The sequence below is a fragment of the Haliotis rubra genome, unplaced genomic scaffold, assembly GCF_003918875.1.
Source record: "Haliotis rubra isolate DU_JTF1 unplaced genomic scaffold, ASM391887v1 Scf539, whole genome shotgun sequence".
NCBI lineage: Eukaryota > Metazoa > Mollusca > Gastropoda > Lepetellida > Haliotidae > Haliotis > Haliotis rubra.
Genome location: NW_025767234.1, coordinates 646,025 through 669,498, shown reverse-complemented (window position 1 = coordinate 669,498; position 23,474 = coordinate 646,025). Strand labels below are relative to the sequence as shown.

Sequence of the window (23,474 nt, the reverse complement as noted above, 5' to 3'; positions counted from 1 at the left end):
TGTCGGAGACCGGATAGCATGTGCTATCTTTAATGAATGTGCATTGCATGTCCACGCGTGCTAAAACTCAAAAAATATTTCGTATCTTCATACAGACCCGACAGCTTCAGCTGACCTACACTACGTCAGGTACACTTCGGCATCAACATTTCCACCCACTGTGATGGAACGCAGAAACTCTCTGATGGAGATTATAGAATCAGTTGCCACAAAAGGTTCGAAAACATTATCATTTCTTTTACCGTTTATTTTTTACCTCTTACAACACACTGACAGCTTTTGTCCGAAAGGAGAATCAGACATTTCTTAAAGAACATACTTTGAACATGCAGGTCATTTTTCTGATTTCACTTTACACATATATTGTATCTACATTCTTGTACAAAATGTACCTTAAATAACTTCATTACGAGACTGGCAGAAATCACGTTTACTAAAGGTGTAATGTTTGATGTAAATGATCTAATACATTTCTTTCATGCTGCAAGATATATAATAATTGATTTGAATAATCTATTTACTACTATAAGGAATATTCCCATCACTGATGTTCAAAACATTTGAAGCTGAAGGCAAGTATAGGAACCTCACCTCACGTCTGAGAGACTTCATCTCAAAGGCCGGTAGAGCAGTTGTTGGCAGATCTATGGCTGCAATATGCAACTTGAAGAACTGTGACGCCCGTCCCGAGACGGTGATTTGTGACTCTCTGTTGATATCGAAATCCATTCCCCCAACACTGCTCACCTTCGTAGAGGACAGCGAAGACATTGATGGAAGTATCTCAGCCTCTAACATCGAGGGCACAGATGACTTAGATGCAGAAAGACAATACAACAAATCCATAGCCAAGGCAATGACGTATGCACGTTATTTCACGGATGAACCATTTGATGTGATCTACGGAGTTATCAGGCCCGAAGATACTAAGACAACCAAAGTATTTAACAGGAGATTGTCAACATTGAAAGAAGAGACATCAGCATATAGTATTGGTAGTAATCTGTTGATGTCTGAAGAAAGATGTTTAAAAATCCACAAAGCCTTCATCATGATGTCTGCTCTATCTGACCACCGGTCATTGGTAACTGTTGATGAGAATACTGGCAGGGCGTCCCACTATGTCATGACTGTGGACATGCACCGTAAGCTAATGCTTTACACAGATTCCATTTTCAGCGGGATAAATGAATCACACAGCGGTGAGACTCTGATTTCACTGTTGAATGAACGAATCTCTAAAATAGGAAAACGGGTGGTGGACAGGGTGAAAAGGTAAAACAAAGTTTTGCGTTTCTGTTGCAAACCTACGAAAGTACAGTTACAGAAGTAGATAATATTCATCCCGGTATCACAATGTAATAATACTCATTCATTTGGATGTTGGAAAAGTATTATTGTCCTTAATATTCATAATTACATTTCAAAATACTTAGAATATTATAAAATATTGATACGTTCATTCCGGCATTGATAAAAATATATGATTATTATTGTGTGCTTCTATAGTTATACTGAAGGTTAATGATGACATCATGAAGTGCTACATTGTCTAATTTGTTTCAGTGAAACGGGTACGGCAGATGATGTAAACACTAACGATGAATATGTTTTTAAAGATCTACAGTCGGAACGTGACAAAGGTACTTTGCATTGTGACTGGTCTGCAGTCTAAACGAACTCGTGAAAAACAGAATCACGATTGCTTTTAAATAGATCATACATGATTTACTCCTGATAAACTAAACTAGCCGGGTATTTGATGATTAGGCGTTGTGCATCCGTAGATCAATTGCAAACATATCATCTCTGATACGTTAAGGGACCTACAACCAGTCTCCGCCTTATCATTGATAGGCTAAGCTTGAAAGGAACAATTTAGTGGAAGGACAACTGCTTGTAGTTTAGAATGTTCATCCAATATCTCTGTTCAAATGCTACTTTTGAACTTTAACATTTCCTTTCCTTTTACTTGCAGGTGAATACAGAAAGCAGAATACAGGGTGTATCTCCTTGATAGAAGGTTAAACAAAAAATAGTTCTTTGACAGATATTGTCGTGTTCAGGCATTGTGGCTTCTCTCATGTCATTGTAACAGATACGGCAAATAGGGCAGTGAAACGTATCAGGCTTTCGTTGGATCACAGACAAACTAAGACAGAGAGCATGAATCTACCTGGAAAACCCTGGGGACTGGCTAAAATAGATTGTCATGACGTCATTGTGACTACTCCGCACAAGATGCTGGTTTCTGTACTGACGGTAGAGCCAGAACTTCAGAAATGTGAAGAGGTTTCCACTGATAAGAAATATTTTGGAATAACCTATCTCGGATCAAACAGAATCGCAGCATGCGCGCAATCCACAGTTGACATTCTAGATTTAAAGTTGCGCGACAACTTAACACTTCTTACAACTATTCCAGATCCGTCAAATATGTTATTCAAAGCTCCAAAGTATATTTCCTTCTCGCGAGATGGTAACGTCCTTGTAGCTGACGTCAGTAACAACACTATCACCAAAGTCTCCCTGGCTGGCGAGTGTATATTTCAGTGCAGAGAGGCTCAGTGTCCCCGAGGTGTGACGGCGAATTCAAAGGGTGACGTTTTCTTTGCAGATTATTCACTGAACAAAGTGACAAACATTGGCAATGATGGTGCTGAGCAAGAACAAATATGTCCCGATGTGGGTAGATTTCGTGGTCCTGTTGCTGTTTGCTTTGATCAGTATGACTGTTTATATGTCACCATGAAGAACAACAAAATTGCCGTGTTTGAATGTTTAAGAAAACTTTAAAAGTGCCTATATATTTTCTGACAAGGAAGGATAAACTGGCCTCCAGTGTGTCCAATGGGCGGTGTATGGTCCCTCCCTGGAGAATCGTGTTTCCAGACTTATTGTTTTGATTGATCATGTGTCGTCACACCCTGGCGGTGTTGCACACTGCACAATGTGCCAACAGTTTGAAAGTTTGCCAAGGATCGATTGTTACCTAGCCGACATGCAATACGAGATATGAACCAGAGAACATATTGTATCGGCAGAGTCAATACAAACCAAATGGACTACTGCCATAAAAGTTGAATTGAAGCTTCATGTATTATACCATTGATCAGTTCGTTCAGTTAGGATCTTTGGTTCAATAAGTATCTCATTAGAAATTCCATTCCTCTGATCGATTTATAAAACAAAATTGGGATCCGTGCATAAACCCCAGAGTCCTCTCATGTCGAGCACTATACCTGTCGTTCCAACACTTGGAGTCTTCACTGGACAATGTTTTGTGGACTATCGTTCATGGTCCTCAGCTACGATTTCAAACATACTAGTAAGATTGCAACCTTTGCTCAAAGGTTGTTCCATTAGAGATACACCATTCAGAGGCTGAATGCCGATTTCGTTTATTTATACAGGAAGACATGTAGTGGGCGTTTCTAAGTTTGACACAAAATGTGACCAAGACCATTACGATATAAATGCAAGAATTATTTTTTCCCTCATACCATAATGGATGAAACATGTCTTAGAGAGGTTGGATACTTTTGTTTGTGCGCATAGCGTATGCGACGGGACGCGACAGTACAAGCGAGTATCAGTTATTTCCCGTTATCTTGCTTCTAATCATACTTCCGCCACGCAAGCATTTATCCTGAGGTAAACCTGGGCAAGAGGTATCTCCCCTTATCAACTTTAATTTGGGTATGCTGTTTTAATTGGAGATATTGTTGATACATTTTTTTGTAATATTAATCTAGTGTGAATTTACTAAAATCTTTTTTTCATTGATGAATTAATATTATTTTTTTAATTCCTGTTTTTTTAGAAGTTAATTAATGTGTCCGATCCTACATACTGCCTTGAAAATTGGTTCTCCTGCTATATTTCATATCAGTGCTGAAGTATATTTATAAAAAAAACACATATTGAATAATAAAAGTAAACCATTTACTTTTAAGAGAACGTTTATTGACACATTACTTTTTACAGACGGTGCCACAAGGGGGCGCCACTTGTCAAACAAATGCTGTGGTGACTTGCTATTTTTATTACATTATAATTAGATTTGGGACACACTTTTCTTCAAAATGATACAAAATTTAGCAATTTCTTGACATTTTGATGTTTTGTATCCAAACTCCTTAACGTATCTGCGTTTTTGAAGAGGCCAACAGTTTCTAAACACTCTTATTTAAGGATTTGACAGACTCGTGTTGATTGAATACTATTGATCAATATGGTCATATAATACTGAGTGTATGATGAGCGTTTACGTTCCACCACTATCACCAATCATAAACACCTGCAAATGCAGTAACTGTCGATCATGTTCAAGTAATACAATATTAGAAATAGTAAAGGAAGTGGTTGTCGGAAGTCTCTTCCTTGAGTGTCATTTATAAAAGTTGGAGAGACAGATAAAGGCAAACATTTTTTATGAACAATTTCCTTGTTTGGGTGATGCGACGTTACAATACCGATTCTTGTATGGTTGTCAAGCAGGTATGATATCATATCTCGGAAGTTATTTGACGCAACAGTAAGCAATGATGATGTTTGTGTGTGAATTAAGTTTAGCAAGCAAAACTGTTACTAAATACTTCAGCAAGACAAAGGCCATCGGGAACGATGACATATGATCACCCATATTGCAGAGCATGACCTCATCCTATAATTAAACCTTCGTACGAGCAGCAGGAACTAGGTCCTGTACCTAGATGACCAAAGGGACAAGGAGAACACGTTATTTGTATTTAGCCAGACGGACCAGTAAACAGTACTGGTTACCTTCAACTTAACATGTAGACATATGATTTAAGTGGCGCTTCATTGGATTCAAGGCATAATCAAAGCCTCCCCGTATATAATTCAACATAGATTGCGTTATAGTACATCCTGTGGTCAGTGAACCCAATACAGACAACATGCGTGACCATATGCTACACTGAGTATCCGCAGTCCCCTCTGTATAGAACATGTACGTATATATTTACATGGAGCTTCATGGGACTTTTATATTTTTACTGTTGACTTAAATAAGTGACCGAAACTTTCTTTTGGTTACAGCAAATATATGTCATTTTGGTGTGGTTTTTTTTTGTTTTTTATTAATCCAGTAAACCAACGTGATATTTTATTGTTACTTCCTGAAAAACATTTGAACTATCTGTGTGTATGAAACGCGTAGAATATATATATAAACTAGTTGTCATTGTTTTGATTACTCGACTGAGGTTGGTTATGAACTGTTTGTTATTCACAAGTTCTGTCAGCAATGTCACAGGTAAGATGATTCTGAGAGGTGCGGCCAATGCTTACTAATTACAGATGGCATTTCATTCATTAGTATGAACTGATACAGATACATTTTGTGGGTTTCTCAGTGAGAATATCACTTAAGCGTGTCAGAGATAAGATATACTCTTAAAAAAGTAGGGGAACCAGAACTTTCAATTTGGATAGGAAGTATTAGCGTTAACAAACTGTTCAAAGGCAGACATCTTACGAACGCACCACCATTTCGCTTTATCACCACCCCATAAACACAAAGCATGGTATGCACGTGCACAACGCAATAGCCCTGTACACGTGCATGGGGTGTTATTCTTGATGTTGACGGTTTTCAAGGTTGATAAATCACTGAAGACCATTAATTTTGACTGTCACCCTACATCAAACAGTTGTTAGTGTTTGCTTCTAGCCGTTTTTTTTATTTTGAATTGGTTTTTTTGTTTTTTTTCGTACACATGCATATATTTTCATACACTTTCAAGAGCGATTACTGTACAAACAACTATAGTCATAAGGAAGTGCAAATGGTTATGTTCTCTCAAAACATTCATCATTATGATATCAACATTAATTGACTCCGATATATCCCCCATTTTTTTCAATCGTAAATAAAAATGAAGTTCCCCTACTTTCTGTAAAGTGTATATCTGTTATACATGAAGTGCGATTAAATTCTACCACAACAACTTTGATTACATCTCTGCTTTGTTGTCATAATTATTTATGACTCAAATCATCAACATGATGCCGCATCTTGTACCGGATACCAAAATATACTCATTATTTCTGTATATATAATGTATTTTACTTATATTAACAACTTTACCTATTTTTAACATATTGTAATGAAATTATTTAATGTTATCAATAAATATTCTTCGGTGTTTATCATATATATATTTATTTCCGGTACTGAAAGGCCACAGGCCTGTAGTACAATGCATTTATAAATCAATATTTACACGCACGGATAATATACATGAAGAAGGGAAAATAATCAACTTTAGGTTACATTGTGTTCTGAGATATATTCTGTCCTAAACAACATAGCATTGTAAGCAAACATGGACAAGTTTTGAAGTATAGTATGGGTTTTGTTATTCAACAATGCTGAGAATTTATAAAGGTTTGGAGGGGCACAATAATATTTCTTAATATACAACTTTCTGATGGAATCATCATAGAGCATCAGCTTTGTCTTTCATGCATTCTTCCCATGGCATCAGCAACCGCAAGGATGTTCCACGGATGGCCTCATTCGCCTTCTTCCGCTCATTGAGAGTTCTTGGAGAACTTGCTGATCAACGCATGAGTTGCATTATCGCACAGAATGCACGCCAGTTTCACGTATCCGTATGACTGTTCTTTAACCGTTTCAATTAGTAGTGATGTCGAAGGTAACATGCGCCGCTTCATACTACACGATATAGCAAAGGCTTTGACCAACGCTCCCTCATTGTAAAACATGAAGAGTTGCCAACGTTACAACAAACACTACGCTATATTTCATGGTCTAATCAGAGGCCCATGTATACAACATACAGTGCGATATACTTCAAACTGTTGCCAACGTTACTTCTGTATACAACATTCAGTGCGATATACTTCAAGTGTTGCCAACGTTACCTGTGTATACAACAACCACTACACTATATTTCATGGTCTAATCACAGGTCCCTGTATACAACATACAGTGCGATATACTTCAAGTGTTGCCAACGATTACCTCTGTTTACAACATACAGTGCGATATACTTCAAGTGTTGCCAACAATACCTCTGTATACAACAACCACTACGCTATATATATTTCATGGTCTAATCAGAGGCCCCGTGTATACAACATACAGTGCGATATACTTCAAACTGTTGCCAACGTTACCTGTGTATACAACAACCATTACCCTAAATTTCATGGTCTAATCAGAGATCGCTGTATACAACATACAGTGCGATATACTTCAAGTGTTGCCAAAGTTACCTCTGTATACAACAACCACTACGCTATATTTCATGGTCTAATCAGAGGTTCCTGTATACAACATACAGTGCGATATACTTCAACTGTTGCCAACGTCAGCCCTGTTTACAACATACAGTGCGATATATTTCAAACTGTTGCCAACATTACCTACTTACACAACTTACAGTGCGATATACCGCAAAGTATAGCCAACATTACCTAAAAATACAACATACAGTGCGATATACTTCAGGTGTTGTCAACGTCACCTCTATATACAATGTACAGTGCGATATAACTCAAAGTGTTGCCAACATTCCCTATGTATACAACATACAGTGCGATATACCTCAAAGTATTGCCATCATTATCTATGTATACAACATACAGTCCGATATACTTCAGAGTGTTGCCAACGTCACCTCTGTATACAACATACAGTGCGATATACCTCAAAGTATTGCCAACGTCAACTCTGTATACAACATACAGTGCGATATACCTCAAAGTATTGCCAACATTACCTCTGTATACAACATACAGTGCGATATACTTCAAAGTGTTGCCAACGTCACCTCTGTATACAGCATACAGTGCGATATATTTCAAAGTATTGCCAACATCACTTCTGTATACAATAGAAAGTGCGATATACTTCAAAGTGTTGCCAACGTCACCTGTATATGCACAGCAACTATTTCATGCCAAACGATATAATCAGAGTACTTTCTGAATACAATTCAACATACATCGCGTTATACAACCCCAGGTGATCAGTGTTCTATCAGCAAGTGGTCCCTTCTCGTTTAAATAGCGAAAAGTGACAACAAATAATGATCGTGTGTTAAACAAAGTTTTTATTTGGGTGTCCAAAGTTATGACACAAATCATTTGAGTTGGCCTGTCGATTTCATGTGACTGAGGGAAAAATTTGGTTTTGTTGTAATTATTAGATTTTGTGTTAGTGAGGAATTCATCGGTCTCAAATGAAATCAAACGGACTGTTGTATAACATCGATACCCCATCCAGACACGTAATGCTGACTCCGAGCCGACCAGGCCTTGTTTTATCCACCTAATGCTAAAATCCAGGCAGGGTAACAACAAGTACCCTTTTTAACGGTATTTTGTTTTGATGCGAATTGGGATGGAACCAACAATCTTCCGCTCTCCAGGTAGACGTTTCATCTGTGGGACCAATGAGACGGTCAGAGGACATATATGGCATGCTTCCATGTATGGAAAATACCATCGACATGAAAACGTCATTCTGCCCTGAAAAAATTAAGCCTTAACTGCTGCATATGCATATGCAGTGACATTGAAACAAGCATGCTGATGGTCTGTTCTCAATATCTGTTGAAGTTCACGTAAAATATAACTTGAATATCATTGAGTACAAAATTATCTTCTGAACGAACGTATTCACAAAAGCACCGCACGTATAATCCCCGTACCATCAGTGTTAAACGTTGCAGTATACCATAAAAGTACTTGATAAGTTGATAAGTAACTGACCTTGTGTATTGGGACGTTTATCTGACATATCTTAACCTGTTAGAATCTATTGACACGTTTGCTCAAATTATCACCGGGCTATGTCGGTGTTCCCCAGTATCTGCAGAGATTGTCTGTGTCCTCAGTATCGCTGGTCAGTGTCTGTGTTCCCAGTATCCCTGGTGAATGTCTGTGTCCCCAGTATCACTGATCAATGTCTGTGTCCCCAGTATCACTGGTCAATGTCTGTGTCCCCAGTATCACTGGTCAATGTCTGTGTCCCCAGTATCACTGGTCAATGTCTGTGTCCCCAGTATCACTGGTCAATGTCTGTGTCCCCAGTATCACTGGTCAATGTCTGTGTCCCCAGTATCACTGGTCAATGTCTGTGTCCCCAGTATCACTGGTCAATATCTGTGTCCCCAGTATCACTGGTCAATGTCTGTGTCCCCAGTATCACTAGTCAATGTCTGTGTCCCTAGTATCACTGGTCAATGTCTGTGTCCCCAGTATCACTGGTCAATATCTGTGTCCCTAGTATCACTGGTCAATGTCTGTGTCCCTAGTATCACTGGTCAATGTCTGTGTCCCCAGTATCACTGGTCAATGTCTGTGTCCCCAGTATCACTGGTCAATGTCTGTGTCCCCAGTATCACTGGTCAATGTCTGTGTCCCCAGTATCACTGGTCAATGTCTGTGTCCCCAGTATCACTGGTCAATGTCTGTGTCCCCAGTATCACTGGTTAATGTCTGTGTCCCCAGTATCACTGGTCAATGTCTGTGTCCCCAGTATCACTGGTCAATGTCTGTGTCCCCAGTATCACTGGTCAATGTCTGTGTCCCCAGTATCACTGGTCAATGTCTGTGTCCCCAGTATCACTGGTCAATATCTGTGTTCCCAGTATCACTGGTCAATATCTGTGTCCCTAATATCAGTGGTCAATATCTGTGTCCCCAGTATCAGTCGTCAATGTCTGTGTCCCCAGTATCACTGGTCAATGTCTGTGTCCCCAGTATCACTGGTCAATGTCTGTGTCCCCAGTATCACTGGTCAATGTCTGTGTCCCCAGTATCACTGGTCAATGTCTGTGTCCCCAGTATCACTGGTCAATGTCTGTGTCCCTAGTATCACTGGTCAATGTCTGTGTCCCCAGTATCACTGGTCAATGTCTGTGTCCCCAGTATCACTGGTCAATGTCTGTGTCCCCAGTATCACTGGTCAATGTCTGTGTCCCCAGTATCACTGGTCAATGTCTGTGTCCCCAGTATCACTGGTCAATGTCTGTGTCCCCAGTATCACTGGTCAATGTCTGTGTCCCCAGTATCACTGGTCAATGTCTGTGTCCCCAGTATCACTGGTCAATGTCTGTGTCCCCAGTATCACTGGTCAATGTCTGTGTCCCCAGTATCAATTGGTCAATGTCTGTGTCCCTAGTATCACTGGTCAATGTCTGTGTCCCTAGTATCACTGGTCAATGTCTGTATCCCCAGTCAATCACTGTGTCAATGGTCAATGTGTCCCCAGTATCACTGGTCAATGTCTGTGTCCATAGTATCACTGGTCAATGTCTGTGTCCCCAGTATCACTGGTCAATGTCTGTGTCCCCAGTATCACTGGTCAATGTCTGTGTCCCCAGTATCACTGGTCAATGTCTGTGTCCCCAGTATCACTGGTCAATGTCTGTGTCCCCAGTATCACTGGTCAATGTCTGTGTCCCCAGTATCACTGGTCAATGTCTGTGTCCCAGTATCACTGGTCAATGTCTGTGTCCCCAGTATCACTGGTCAATATCTGTGTCCCCAGTATCACAGGTCAATATCTGTGTCCCCAGTATCACTGGTCAATGTCTGTGTCCCCAGTATCACTGGTCAATGTCTGTGTCCCCAGTATCACTGGTCAATGTCTGTGTCCCCAGTATCACTGGTCAATGTCTGTGTCCCCAGTATCACTGGTCAATGTATGTGTTCCCAGTATCACTGGTCAATGTCTGTGTCCCCATTATCACTGGTCAATGTATGTGTCCCCAGTATCACTGGTCAATGTCTGTGTCTCCAGTATCACTGGTCAATGTCTGTGTCCCCAGTATCACTGGTCAATGTCTGTGTCCCCAGTATCACTGGTTAATGTCTGTGTACCCAGTATCAATGGTCAATGTCTGTGTCCCCAGGATCACTGGTCAATGTCTGTGTCCATAGTTTCACTGGTCAGTGTCTGTGCCTCTGGTATCATTGGTCAATGTCTGTATCCCTAATATCACTGGTCAGTGCCTTTGTCCCCATTATCACTGGTCAATGTCTCTGTCCCCAGTATCACTTGTCAATATCTCTATCCCCCGTATCACTGGTCAGTGTCTGTGTCCCCAGTATCACTGGTCAATGACCGTGTCTCAACTATCAATGGTTAATGTCTGTGTCCCTGGTATAACTGGTCAATGTCTATGTCCCTAGTGTCCGTGCACAATGTCTGTGTCCCCAGCATCACTGGTCCATGTCTGTGTCCCCAGTATCACTTGTCAATGTCTCTGTCCCCAGTATCACTGGTCAATGTCTGTGTACCCAGTATCACTGGTCAATGTCTGTGTCCCCAGGATCACTCGTCAATGTCTGTGTCCCCAGTATCAGTGGTCAATGTCTGTGTCCCCAGTATCACTGGTCCATGTCTGTATCCCCAGTATCACTGGTCAATGTTTTGTCCCCAGTATCACTGGTCAATGTCTGTGTCCCCTGTATCACTGGTCAATGTCTGTGTCCCTAGTATCACAGGTCAATATCTGTATCCCCAGTATCACTGGTCAATGTATGTGTCCCTAGTATCACAGGTCAATATCTGTATCCCCAGTATCACTGGTCAATGTTTGTGTCCCCAGTATCACTGGTCAATGTCTGTGTCACTAGTATCACAGGTCAATGTCTGTGTCCCCAGTATCACTGGTCAATATCACTTTCCCTAGTATCACTGGTTAATGTCTGTGTCCCCAATATCACTGGTCAGTGTCTGTGTCCCCAGTATTACTGGTCAATGTCTGTGAGCCCAGTATGACAGGTCAATATCTGTATCCCCAGTATCACTGGTCAATGTCTGTGTCCCCAGTATCACTGCTCAATGTCTGTGTCCCCAGTATCACTGGTCAATGTCTCTGTATCACTGGTCAATATCTCTGTCCCAAGTATCACTGGTCAATATCTCTGTCCTAAGTATCACTGGTCAATGTCTGTGTCCTCAGTATCACTGATGAATGTCTGTGTCCCCAGTATCACTGGTCAATGTCTGTGTTCCCAGTATCACTGGTCAATGTCTGTGGCCCCAGTATCACTGGTCAATGTATGTGTTCCCAGAATCACTGGTTAATGTCTGTGTCCCTATTATCACTGGTCAATGTATGTGTCCCCAGTATCACTGGTCAATGTCTGTGTCTCCAGAATCACTGGTTAATGTCTGTGTCCCCAGTATCACTGGTCAATGTCTGTGTCCCTATTATCACTGGTTAATGTCTGTGTACCCAGTATCAATGGTCAATGTCTGTGTCCCCAGTATCACTGGTCAATGTCTGTGTCCATAGTTTCACTGGTCAGTGCCTGTGCCTCTGGTATCATTGGTCAATGTCTGTATCCCTAATATCACTGGTCAGTGCCTTTGTCCCCATTATCACTGGTCAATGTCTCTGTCCCCAGTATCACTGGTCAATATCTCTGTCCCCAGTATCACTGGTCAATGTCAGTATCACTGGTCAATGTCTGTGTCCCCAGTATCACTGGTCAATGTCTGTGTCCCCAGTATCACTGGTCATGTCTGTGGTCAATGTCTCTGTCCCCAGTATCACTGGTCAGTGTGTTGTGTCCCCAGTATCACTGGTCAATGTCTGTGTCCCCAGTATCACCAGTATCACTGGTCAATGTCTGTGTCCCCAGTATCACTGGTCAATGTCTGTGTCCCCAGTATCACTGGTCAATGTCTGTGTCCCCAGTATCACTGGTCAGTGTCTGTGTCCCCAGTATCACTGGTCAGTGTCTGTGTTCCCAGTATCAATGGTCAGTGCCCTGGTCAATGTCTCTTTCAGTAATATCACTGGTCAGTGTCTGTGTCCCCAGTATCGCTGGTCAATGTCTGTGTCAGTATCACTGGTCAATGTCTGTGTCCCCAGTATCACTGGTCAATGTCTGTGTCCCCAGTATCACTGGTCAATGTCTGTGTCCCCAGTATCACTGGTCAATGTCTGTGTCCCCAGTATCACAATGTCTGGTCACTGGTGAATTCTGTGTCCAAGTATCACTGGTCAATGTCTGTGTCCCCAGTATCACTTGTCAATATCTCTGTCCCCAGTATCAATGGTCAATGTCTCTGTCCCCAGTATCACTGGTCAATGTCTGTGTCCCTAGTTTCACTGGTCAGTGCCTGTGCCCCTGGTATCATTGGTCAATGTCTGTATCCCTAATATCACTGATCAGTGCCTTTGTCCCCATTATCACTGGTCAATGTCTCTGTCCCCAGTATCACTGGTCAATATCTCTGTCCCCCGTATCACTGGTCAGTGTCTGTGTCCCCAGTATCACTGGTCAATGTCTCTGTCCCCAGTATCACTGGTCAATGTCTGTGTCCCTAGTTTCACTGGTCAGTGCCTGTGCCCTGGTATCATTGGTCAATGTCTGTATCCCTAATATCACTGATCAGTGCCTTTGTCCCCATTATCACTGGTCAATGTCTCTGTTCCCAGTATCACTGGTCAATATCTCTGTCCCCCGTATCACTGGTCACTGTCTGTGTCCCCAGTATCACTGCTCAATGTCTGTGTCCCCATTATCACTGGTCAATGTCTGTGTTCCCAGTATCACTGGTAAATGTCTGTGTACCCAGTATCAATGGTCAATGTCTCTGTCCCCAGTATTACTGGTCAATGTCTGTGAGCCCAGTATCACAGGTCAATATCTGTATCCCCAGTATCACTGGTCAATGTTTGTGTCCCCAGTATCACAGGTCAATGTCTGTGTCCCTAGTATCACTGGTCCATGTCTGTGTCCCCAGTATCACTGGTCAATATCTCTGTCCCTAGTATCACTGGTTAATGTCTGTGTCCCTAATATCACTGGTGAATGTCTGTGTCCTCAGTATCACTGGTCAATGTCTGTGTCCCCAGTATCACTGGTCAATGTCTGTGTCCCCAGTATCACTGGTCATTGTCTGTGTCCCCAGCATCACTGATCAATATCTGTGTCCCCAGTATCACTGGTCAATGTCTGTGTCCCCAGTATCACTGATCAGTGTTTCTGCCCCCAGTATCACTGGTCAATGTCTCTGTCCCGTGTATCACTGGTCAGTGACTATGTCCCTAATATCAATGGTCAGTGCCTGTGTCCCTGGTATCACTGGTCAATTTCTCTTTCAGTAATATCACTGGTCAGTGCCTTTGTACCCAGTATCACTGGTCAATGTCTGTGTCCCCAGTATCACTGGTCAATGTCTGTGTCCCAAAATCACTGGTCAATGTCTGTGTCCCTTATATCACTGGTCAATGTCTGTGTCCCAAGTAGCAGTGGTCAATGTCTGTGTCCCCAGTAACAGTGGTCAACGCCTGTGTCCCTAATATCACTGGCCAATGTCTGTGTCCCCAGTATCAGTGGTCAATGTCTGTGTCCCCAGTATCACTGGTCCATGTCTGTGTCCCTAGTATCACTGGTCAATGTCTGTGTCCCCAGTATCACTGGTCAATGTCTGTGTCCCCAGTATCACTGGTCAATGTCTGTGTCCCCAGTATCACTGGTCAATATCTCTGTCCCTAGTATCACTGGTCAATGTCTGTGTCCCTAATATCACTGGTCAATGTCTGTGTCCCCAGTATCACTGGTCAATGTCTGTGTCCCCAGTATCACTGGTCAATGTCTGTGTCCCTAGTATCACTGGTCAATGTCTGTGTCCCCAGTGTCGGTGGTCAATGTCTGTGTCCCCAGTATCACTGGTCAATGTCTGTGTCCCCAGTATCACTGGTCAATATCTGTGACCCCAGTATCAGTGGTCAATATCTCTGTCCCAAGTATCACTTGTCAATGTCTGTGTTCCCAATACCACTGGTCAGTGCCTGTGTCCCTAATATCAATGGTCAGTGCCTGTGTCCCTGGTATGACTGGTCAATGTCTGTGTCAGTAATATCACTGGTTAATATCTCTGTCCCCAGTATCACTGGTGAATGTCTGTGTCCCCAGTATCCGTGGTCAATATCTCTGTCCCCAGCATCACTGGTCAATATCTCTGTCCCCAGTATCACTTGTCAATGTCTGTGTCCCTAATATCACTGGTCAGTGCCTGTGTCCCTAATATCAATGGTCAGTGCCTGTGTCCCTAATATCAATGGTCAGTGCCTGTGCCCCTGGTATGACTGGTCAATGTCTGTGTCAGTAATATCACTGGTCAGTGCCTTTGTCACCAGTATCACTGGTCCCTGTTTGTGTCCCCAGTATCAGTGGTCAATGTCTGTGTCCCCATTATCACTGGTCATTGTCTGTGTCCCCAGCATCACTGGTCAATATCTCTGTCCCCAGTAACATTGGTCAGTGTCTCTGTCCCTAATATCACCGGCCAGTGCCTTTGCCCCTAGTATCACTGGTCTATGTCTGTGTCCCTAATCTCACTGGTCAATGCCTTTGTCCCCGGTATCACTGGTCAATGTCTCTGTCCCCAGTATCACTGGTAAATGTCTGTGTCCCTAATATCACTGGTCAATTTCTGTGTCCCCAATAGCACTGGTCAATATCCCTGCCCTTATTATCACTGGTTTCAATTTCAATTCTTTATTACAGAAGTGTAGGCCATCGGCCCATAGCTACATAAGCTACATTTACATGGCAAAACATAGTGTGTACAGTATAGATTGATAATTTTTAACACCTTAGATACATTGCATGATAGATAAAGCTGGCTAAGTTATTTATATGTTTACAATCTGATGATGTCATGAGGAGTTTGAATTTGGCTTTACTTGGGTTGATACAATAGGTTTTAGGTAAATGGTTCAAGCTGAGCTGTTGGAATTTGGAACACACGAGGAGAAGATGGTATTCATCCTCAATATAACCTTCATCGCACTGTAAACATAATCTATCATTTCTATCTATATTATAATACCTTCCAGTTTCTATACGTAACTGATGTGAAAAACATCTAAACTGAGCGAGTGCTACTCTAAACATTTTAATGTTAATCACATTTAAATACAATTCCCTGGACAATGATATTTTGAAGTAAGAATAAAACATAGATTTGCTGCCATTTTGAAGTGAACTATACCAATTCTGTTCATGAATACATTTAAGTCGACTCACAAATTCAGATAAAAACGAGGTAGGAGAAATAACAGATTGCTGTTCCCAAACAAAACCAAAACCCAAACTGTACAGCAGATCTCGACACTTCGACGCCCAATTAACTTTACTATGATCTAAAGCCATTAACATCATATGATAACATTTTTTTGGATGACGAGAATCAGACATACTCAATAATTTTAACCAATACTTTATTACCCTTTTATATGCTAGGATATATAAGGGATACCGCCCACATTCACCACGAGCTTCATTATTAGTTGTAGAGATCTTAACGCCTAAAAACCGTTTGCAAGCCAATGTGTGCTCAGATTCAACATAATCATTCTGACAGAATCCCCAGACCTCGGCGCCATACAGCAGAATAGGAGCTATTTTCATATCAAATATCTTAAAGTATAATTCATGAGATATATTACCAAGCTTACTTATATTTTAAGAACACCCAAAAAAGCCTTTTTACCTTGCAAAGCTGCATTAGAACAATGACTAGACCAAGACAAGCCCTTGTGTATGTTATACCTAGATACTTATATGAAGTTACCGCTTCTAACTTCCTTCCATTATAAAACCAACTTTCTTTTGATAAAATACCACCTTTCTGAAAACGACAACTTTTGTCTTATCCAAATTGACCTCAAGACCGTATTCTATACACAACTTTTCTAAAACATCGATGCGCTTCTGTAGCGGCCTCAATAGTATCAGATATAAGTGCGATGTCATCCGCAAAAGAAGAATAAATATTTGAATAACATCGGGATGTAATTGAATACCTGGACCTGAACTTCGTTCTACCTCAACAGCCAACTCGTTGATAAAAATCGAAAACAACAGAGGGTTAAGGACACAGCCCTTACGAACACCACGTGAACAAGGAAAAATCCTGACAACACATTATTAAATTTTACGCTAGCCTTAACGGATGAATAGATGGACTGTATCGAGTTAACCATTTTGGGGGAAACACCTCTAGATTTCAAAACTGACCATAATTTCAAACGACTTACACTGTCGAATGCCTTAGCAAAATCCACAAACACACAATAAAGTTTAACCTTTTGCTTACTAAGGTACCTCTGGATAATAGACTGGAGGGTAAAGATATTATCAATGGTGGAGTAATCATGACGGAAACCAGGCTGTGACTCTGTAATTTTACCATATGCTTCACATTGGTCAATGTCTGTGTCACTGCTCAATGTCTGTGTCCCCTGTATCACTGGTCAATATCTCTGTCCCCAGTATCACTGGTCAATGTCTGTGTCCCCAGTATCACTGGTCAATATCACTGGCCCCTGTATCAGTGGTCATTGTCTGTGTCCCCAGCACCATTGGTCAATACCTCTGTCCCCAGTAACACTCGTCAATGTCTCTGTCCCTAATATCACTGGTCAGTGCCTGGCCCCTTGTATCACTGGTCTATGTCTGTGCCCCTATTATCACTGGTCAGTGCCTTTGTCCCCAGTTTCACTTGTCAATGTCTGTGTCCCCAGTATCACTGGTCAGTCCCTGTGCCCCTGGTATCTCTGGTCAATGTCTGTGTCCGCAGTATCAGTGGTCAATGTCTGTGTCCCAAGTCTCACTGGTCAGTTTCTGTGTCCCCAGCATCACTGGTGAGTGCCTTTGTCCCTAATATCACCGGTCAGTGTCTGTGTCCCCAGTATCAGTGGTCTATGTCTGTGTCCCCAGTATTACTGGTCAGTGCCTGTGTCCCTAATATCAATGGTCAGTGCCTGTGTCCCTGGTATGACTGGTCAATGTCTGTGTCAGTAATATCACTGGTCAGTATCTTTGTCCCCAGTATCACTTGTCCATGTCTGTGTCCCCAGTATCACTGATCAATATCTCTGTACCCCGTATCACTGGTCATTGTCTGTGTCCCCAGTGTCACTGGTAAATGTCTGTGTCCCTAATATCACTGGTCAATGTCTGTGTCCCTAGTTTCACTGGACAATATCTCTGCCCCTAGTATCACTGGTCAATGTCTGTGTCCCCAGTATCACTGGTCAGTACCTGTGCCCCTGGTATCACTGGTCAATGTCTGTGTCCCCAGTATCACTGGTCAATCTCTGTGTCCCCAGTATCACTGGTCATTGTCTGTGTCCCCAGTATCACTGGTCAATATCTCTGTCCCCAGTATCACTGCTCAGTGTCTCTGTCTCTAATATCACTGGTCAGTGCCTATGCCCCTGGTATCACTGGTCTACGTCTGTGTCCCTTATATCACTGGTCAGTGCCTTTGTCCCCATTATCACTGGTCAATGTCTGTGTCCCCAATATCACTGGTCAGTGACTGTGTCACTAACATCAATGGTCAGTGTCTGTGTCCCTGGTATCACTTGTCAATGTCTGTTTCGGTAATATCACTGGTCAGTGCCTTTGTTCCCAGTATCACTGGTCCATGTCTGTGTCCCCAGTGTCACTGGTCAATATCTCTGCCCCCCGTATCACTGGTCAATGTCTGTGTCCCCAGTATCACTGGTCAATGTCTGTGTCCCAGTATCACTGGTCATTGTCTGTGTCCCTAATTTCACTGGTCAATGTCTGTGTCCCCAGTATCACTGGTTAATGTCTGTGTCCCCAGTATCAGTGGTCAATGTCTGTGTCCCTAATATCACTGGTCAATGTCTGTGTCCCCAGTATCACTGGTCAATATCTCTGCCCCCAGTATCACTGGTCAATGTCTGTGTCCCCAGTATCAGTGGTCAATGTCTGTGACCCCAGTATCACTGTCAATGTCTGTGTCCCCAGTATCACTGGTAAATGTCTGTGTCCCTAATATCACTGGTCAATGTCTGTGTCCCCAGTATCACTGAACAATATCTCTGTCCCTAGTATCACTGGTTAATGTCTGTGTCCCCAGTATCACTGGTCATTGTCTGTGTCCCCAGCATTTCTGGTCAATATCTCTGTCCCTAGTTTCACTGGTCATTGTCTGTGTCCCCAGTATCACTGGTCAATGTCTGTGTCCCCAGTATCACTGGTCAATATCTCTGTCCCCTGTATCAGTGGTCATTGTCTGTGTCCCCAGCATCATTGGTCAACATTTTTGTCCCCAGTATCACTGGTGAATGCCTCTGTTCCTAATATCACTGGTCAGTTCCTGTGCCCCTGGTATCACTGGTCAATGTCTGTGTCCCGAGTATCAGTGGTTAATGTCTGTGTCCACAGTATCACTGGTCATTGACTGTGTACCAAGTATCACTGGTCAATATCTCTGTCCCCTGTATCAGTGGTCATTGTCTGTGTCCCCAGCATCACTGGTCAACATCTTTGTCCCCAGTATCACTGGTCAGTGTCTCTGTCCGTATTATCACCGGTCAGTGCCTTTGTCCCCAGTATCACTGGCCCATGTCTGTGTCCCCAGTATCACTTGTCAATATCTCTGTCCCCCGTATCACTGGGCAATGTCTGTGTCCCCAGTATCACTGGTAAATGTCTGTGTCCCTAATATCACTGGTCAATGTCTGTGTCCCCAGAATCACTGGTCAATGTCTGTGTCCCTAATATCACCGGTCAATGTCTGTGTCCTCAGTATCAGTGGTCAATGTCTGTGTCCCTAGTGTCACTGGTCAATGTCTGTGTCCTTAATATCAATGGTCAGTGCCTGTGTCCCTGGTATGACTTGTGAATGTCTGTGTCAGTAATATCACTGGTCAGTACCTTTGTCCCCAGTATCACTTGTCCATGTCTGTGTCCCCAGTATCACTGATCAATATCTCTGTACCCCGTATCACTGGTCAATGTCTGTGTCCCTAATATCACTGGTCAATGTCTGTGTCAACAGTATCACTGGTCAATGCCTGTGACTCCAGTATCACTGGTCAATGTCTGTGTCCCCAGTATCACTGGTCAATGTCTGTGTCCCCAGTATCACTGGTCAATATCTCTGTCCCCAGTATCACTGGTCAATGTATTTGTCCCTAATATCATTGGTAAATGTTTCTTGTCCCTTAGCATCAAAGGTCGCCCTCGTGTCCTACGGTCATATCAATCGTCTGTGTCCCTAAAGTATCAGCGGGTTCGCGTGTGTATCCTACTATCACTGGTCAATGCCCGTGTCAGTATCATCAAAGTTGTGGTCCCCGGTATCAGTGGTCAATGTTCGTGACCCCAGTATCATTGGTTAATGTCTGTGTCCTCAATATCGTAATTGGTCAATATGTCTGTCCCCAGTATCACTGGTCAACGCCTTGGTCCCCTAATATCATTGGTAAATGTTTCTGTCCCCAGTATCAAAGGTACGCCCAGTCCCTACTACCACTGGTCAATGTCTGTGTCCCCAGTATCAGTGGTCTATGTCTTGTCCCTAATATCATATCACCGTCTGTGTCCCTGTGTATCAGTGGTCAATGTCTGTGTCCCCAGTATCACTGGTCCATGTCTGTGACCCCAGTATCACTGGTCAATGTCCCCAGTATCTGTCCCCAGTATCAGTGGTCTATTTTGTCCCCAGTCTGTGTCCCTAATATCACTGGTCAATGTCTGTGTCCCCAGTATCAGTGGTCAAAGTCTGTGTCCCCAGTATCACTGGTCAATGTCTGTGACCCCAGTATCACTGGTCAATGTCTGTGTCCCCAGTATCACTGGTCAATATCTCTGTCCCCAGTATCACTGGTCAATGCCTTTGTCCCTAATATCATTGGTAAATGTTTCTGTCCCCAGTATCAAAGGTCAAAGTCTGTGTCCCTACTACCACTGGTCAATGTCTGTGTCCCCAGTATCAGTGGTCTATGTCTGTGTCCCTAATATCACTGGTCAATGTCTGTGTCCCCAGTATCAGTGGTCAAAGTCTGTGTCCCCAGTATCACTGGTCAATGTCTGTGACCCCAGTATCACTGGTCAATGTCTGTGTCCCTAGTATCACTGGTCAATGTCTGTGTCCCCAGTTTCACTGGTCAATATCTCTGTCCCTTGTGTCATTGGTTAATGCCTGGGTCCCAAGTATCACAGGTAAATGTCTGTGTCCCTAATATCACTGGTCAATGTCTGTGTCCTCAGTATCAGTGGTCAATGTCTGTGTCCCCAGTATCACTGGTCCATGTCTGTGTCCCTAATATCACTGGTCAATGTCTGTGTCCCCAGTATCACTGGTCAATGTCTGTGTCCCCAGTATCATTGGTCAGTATCTCTGTCCCTAGTATCACTGGTCAATGCCTTTGTCCCTAATATCATTGGTAAATGTCTCTGTCCCCAGTATCACTGGTCAATGTCTGTGTCCCCAGTGTCACTGATCAATATCTGTGTCCCCAGTATCAGTGGTCAATGTCTGTGTCCCTAATATCACTTGTGAATGTCTATTTTTACAGTGTCACTGGTCAATATGTGTGTCCCCAGTGTCACTGGTCAATGTCTGTTTCCCCGGTATCACTGCTCAGTGTCTGTGTCCCTAGTGTCACTGGTCAATGACTATGTCCACACTATCGCACAGTATCTCTGGTCAAGGAGAAAGGAACATAATTGGCATGCTGAGGGTAAAAGAATGAGTTAGTCTACACACAGAAAGACCGTTTCTGTTTTACCACTGGAACTAATTGAAAAATAACCCCAAAGTGTTCTTGGGTTGAACGACCTACCGAACTGCGGTACAACATTAGAACTGATCTTCAGCAACCCATGCAAGTTCTAAGAGGCGAATATCGATATGGGGTACTCAGACTTGGTATCCTGATTGCAAATGTCGATGGTCATGATGTCAATCACTTATATCTTATCAGATATCATTCTAAACGTTGAGCGAGTCTTCAACAATCGCCGTTGTGGACACTAGAAATGTTCCATGTGGGAATCGAACCCGAATCTTAGGCGTTACGGGCAAACACTTAAACCACCAGACTTCAACACAACTCACAGCTCACATGACGCTATCACTACTGCGTACTGTCGATATAATGTAGATAACAAGTTTTTTACAGATCGGCATCATATAGCTGGAATATTGCTTAGTGTGGCGTTAAACAACAAACCGACTTATATTTATCAACAAATCACATCCTTGGCGTCACAGATCGTATGCAAAGACATTTCATACTGTACGGCACATGGCAGGTTCATTGACTGATATTTTTGACTAGCATTTTAGAACTAAATAAATATAAAATAAAAAGACATCATTCATTTTGGAAGACAACTTCTTAATTATATTACTGATTCGACGTTTCGGTAAAGATCCTTATACCGTGTGTCAACCGTTGTAACTCTTGCTTGACAGCGGTGTAAGAATCTACACCGAAACTTTGCATCATACCATTACAAAGAAGTACCGGTTATACCGGTAAATATGAAATGATTGTCGCACAGCTGCTATCTACTTAATCACTGTATAGGCACTATCAAAGTACTATCTTGAATGCTATTCCCTAACTTTCAGCATATGTCCTCATCCATTGTGGTGTCCCGGAGGCTGAAAGCTTGCTCATGCTATCAATCACTGGTTTGTCTTGCCAAGATTCAGACATTTACAGACTGTTATGTTGTCGCTGTCACAGCTGACAGTTGCGTTAATCACACTCACTAACTCACCTGTTCAGTTATGCTCATGAACGTCCGTCCCTCCATTCAGTCCCCTGTCCGTCCGCCGCATCAAAGACCAGCTGCTGCAACTAGAGAGAGCATTCTTGGATCCTAACGGAATCCCAGGCAGATCCTATTTCGGGAAGAATCAGGTTCATTCTCTGATTCAACTTTAAACTATACGTAGATGTATTTCTCAGCCAGAACTTCATGAAATGTTCTCAAAAGATAACACAATATTTTATTTTATGCCAGACGATTTTTGGAGGTAATTAACTGGACGTGTCCATTTTCGACGTTTACATTCAGATAAATATCGGAACATCTAAATTCAAATATTATATATATATAAAAGTATGATAAGACATATTTATATATGTGTGTGTGCGTGTGCTTTGTTTCAAATGGGGTGGTATTTTAACATATAAATAATAGTGACTGGCTGCATATATATTAACTTATACTGACTGATTGCAGAGGAATGGCTGGGTTGTCCCAAATGAAAAGACACTGAGAGTGACTTGTTTTACAATCTAACTGTTCTTTTTCAGACACATCCTGTTCGCCCCCAGCAGTGTCAACAGCTATGCAGGGCCGTCATTCCTTGGTCTCACCGATCTGCTCTTTGAGATTAACAAATCAGCGGATCCGGCGAAACAATGGGAGAGAGTCAAACAACACTTCTCGGTCATATTGTTCACCATCCAGTCAGCTGCCGCGACTCTCAGAGACCTAGCCCACTTCCTTTGATATTGAATAAAATTCCTAGCATGCTTCAAGATATTGTGCAACATGATTCTAGTCACAAAGTTGGGTGAGATTTTGGTATTGATGATGTTGGCATATAGCAAAACCATTTCTTTTAAACTTAATATATTAAACTACCGAATTGTTTT

At 42.4% G+C, this 23,474-nt stretch overlaps 1 protein-coding gene across 1 annotated transcript; it reads left to right on the top strand.

Annotated features, from left to right (window-relative positions):
• Nucleotides 1-23,328, top strand: LOC124253312. Its single transcript, XM_046687060.1, has 5 exons — nt 1-215; nt 531-1,275; nt 1,567-1,643; nt 19,321-19,384; nt 23,130-23,328. The coding sequence occupies exons 1-5, from the start codon at nt 164-166 to the stop codon at nt 23,326-23,328; spliced, it is 1,137 nt and encodes a 378-aa protein (XP_046543016.1). The 5' UTR covers nt 1-163.
• The last annotated feature ends 146 nt before the right edge of the window (nt 23,329-23,474 follow it).

Excerpts from the sequence above, each read along its gene's own strand:
- LOC124253312 (XM_046687060.1), top strand. The coding sequence starts at position 164 with ATGGAACGCAGAAACTCTCTGATGGAGATTATAGAATCAGTTGCCACA. Across the intron at positions 1,276-1,566 it reads GTGGTGGACAGGGTGAAAAG|TGAAACGGGTACGGCAGATG; the intron begins GTAAAACAAAGT and ends AATTTGTTTCAG. Across the intron at positions 1,644-19,320 it reads ACAGTCGGAACGTGACAAAG|CATCACTGGTCAACATCTTT; the intron begins GTACTTTGCATT and ends CTGTGTCCCCAG.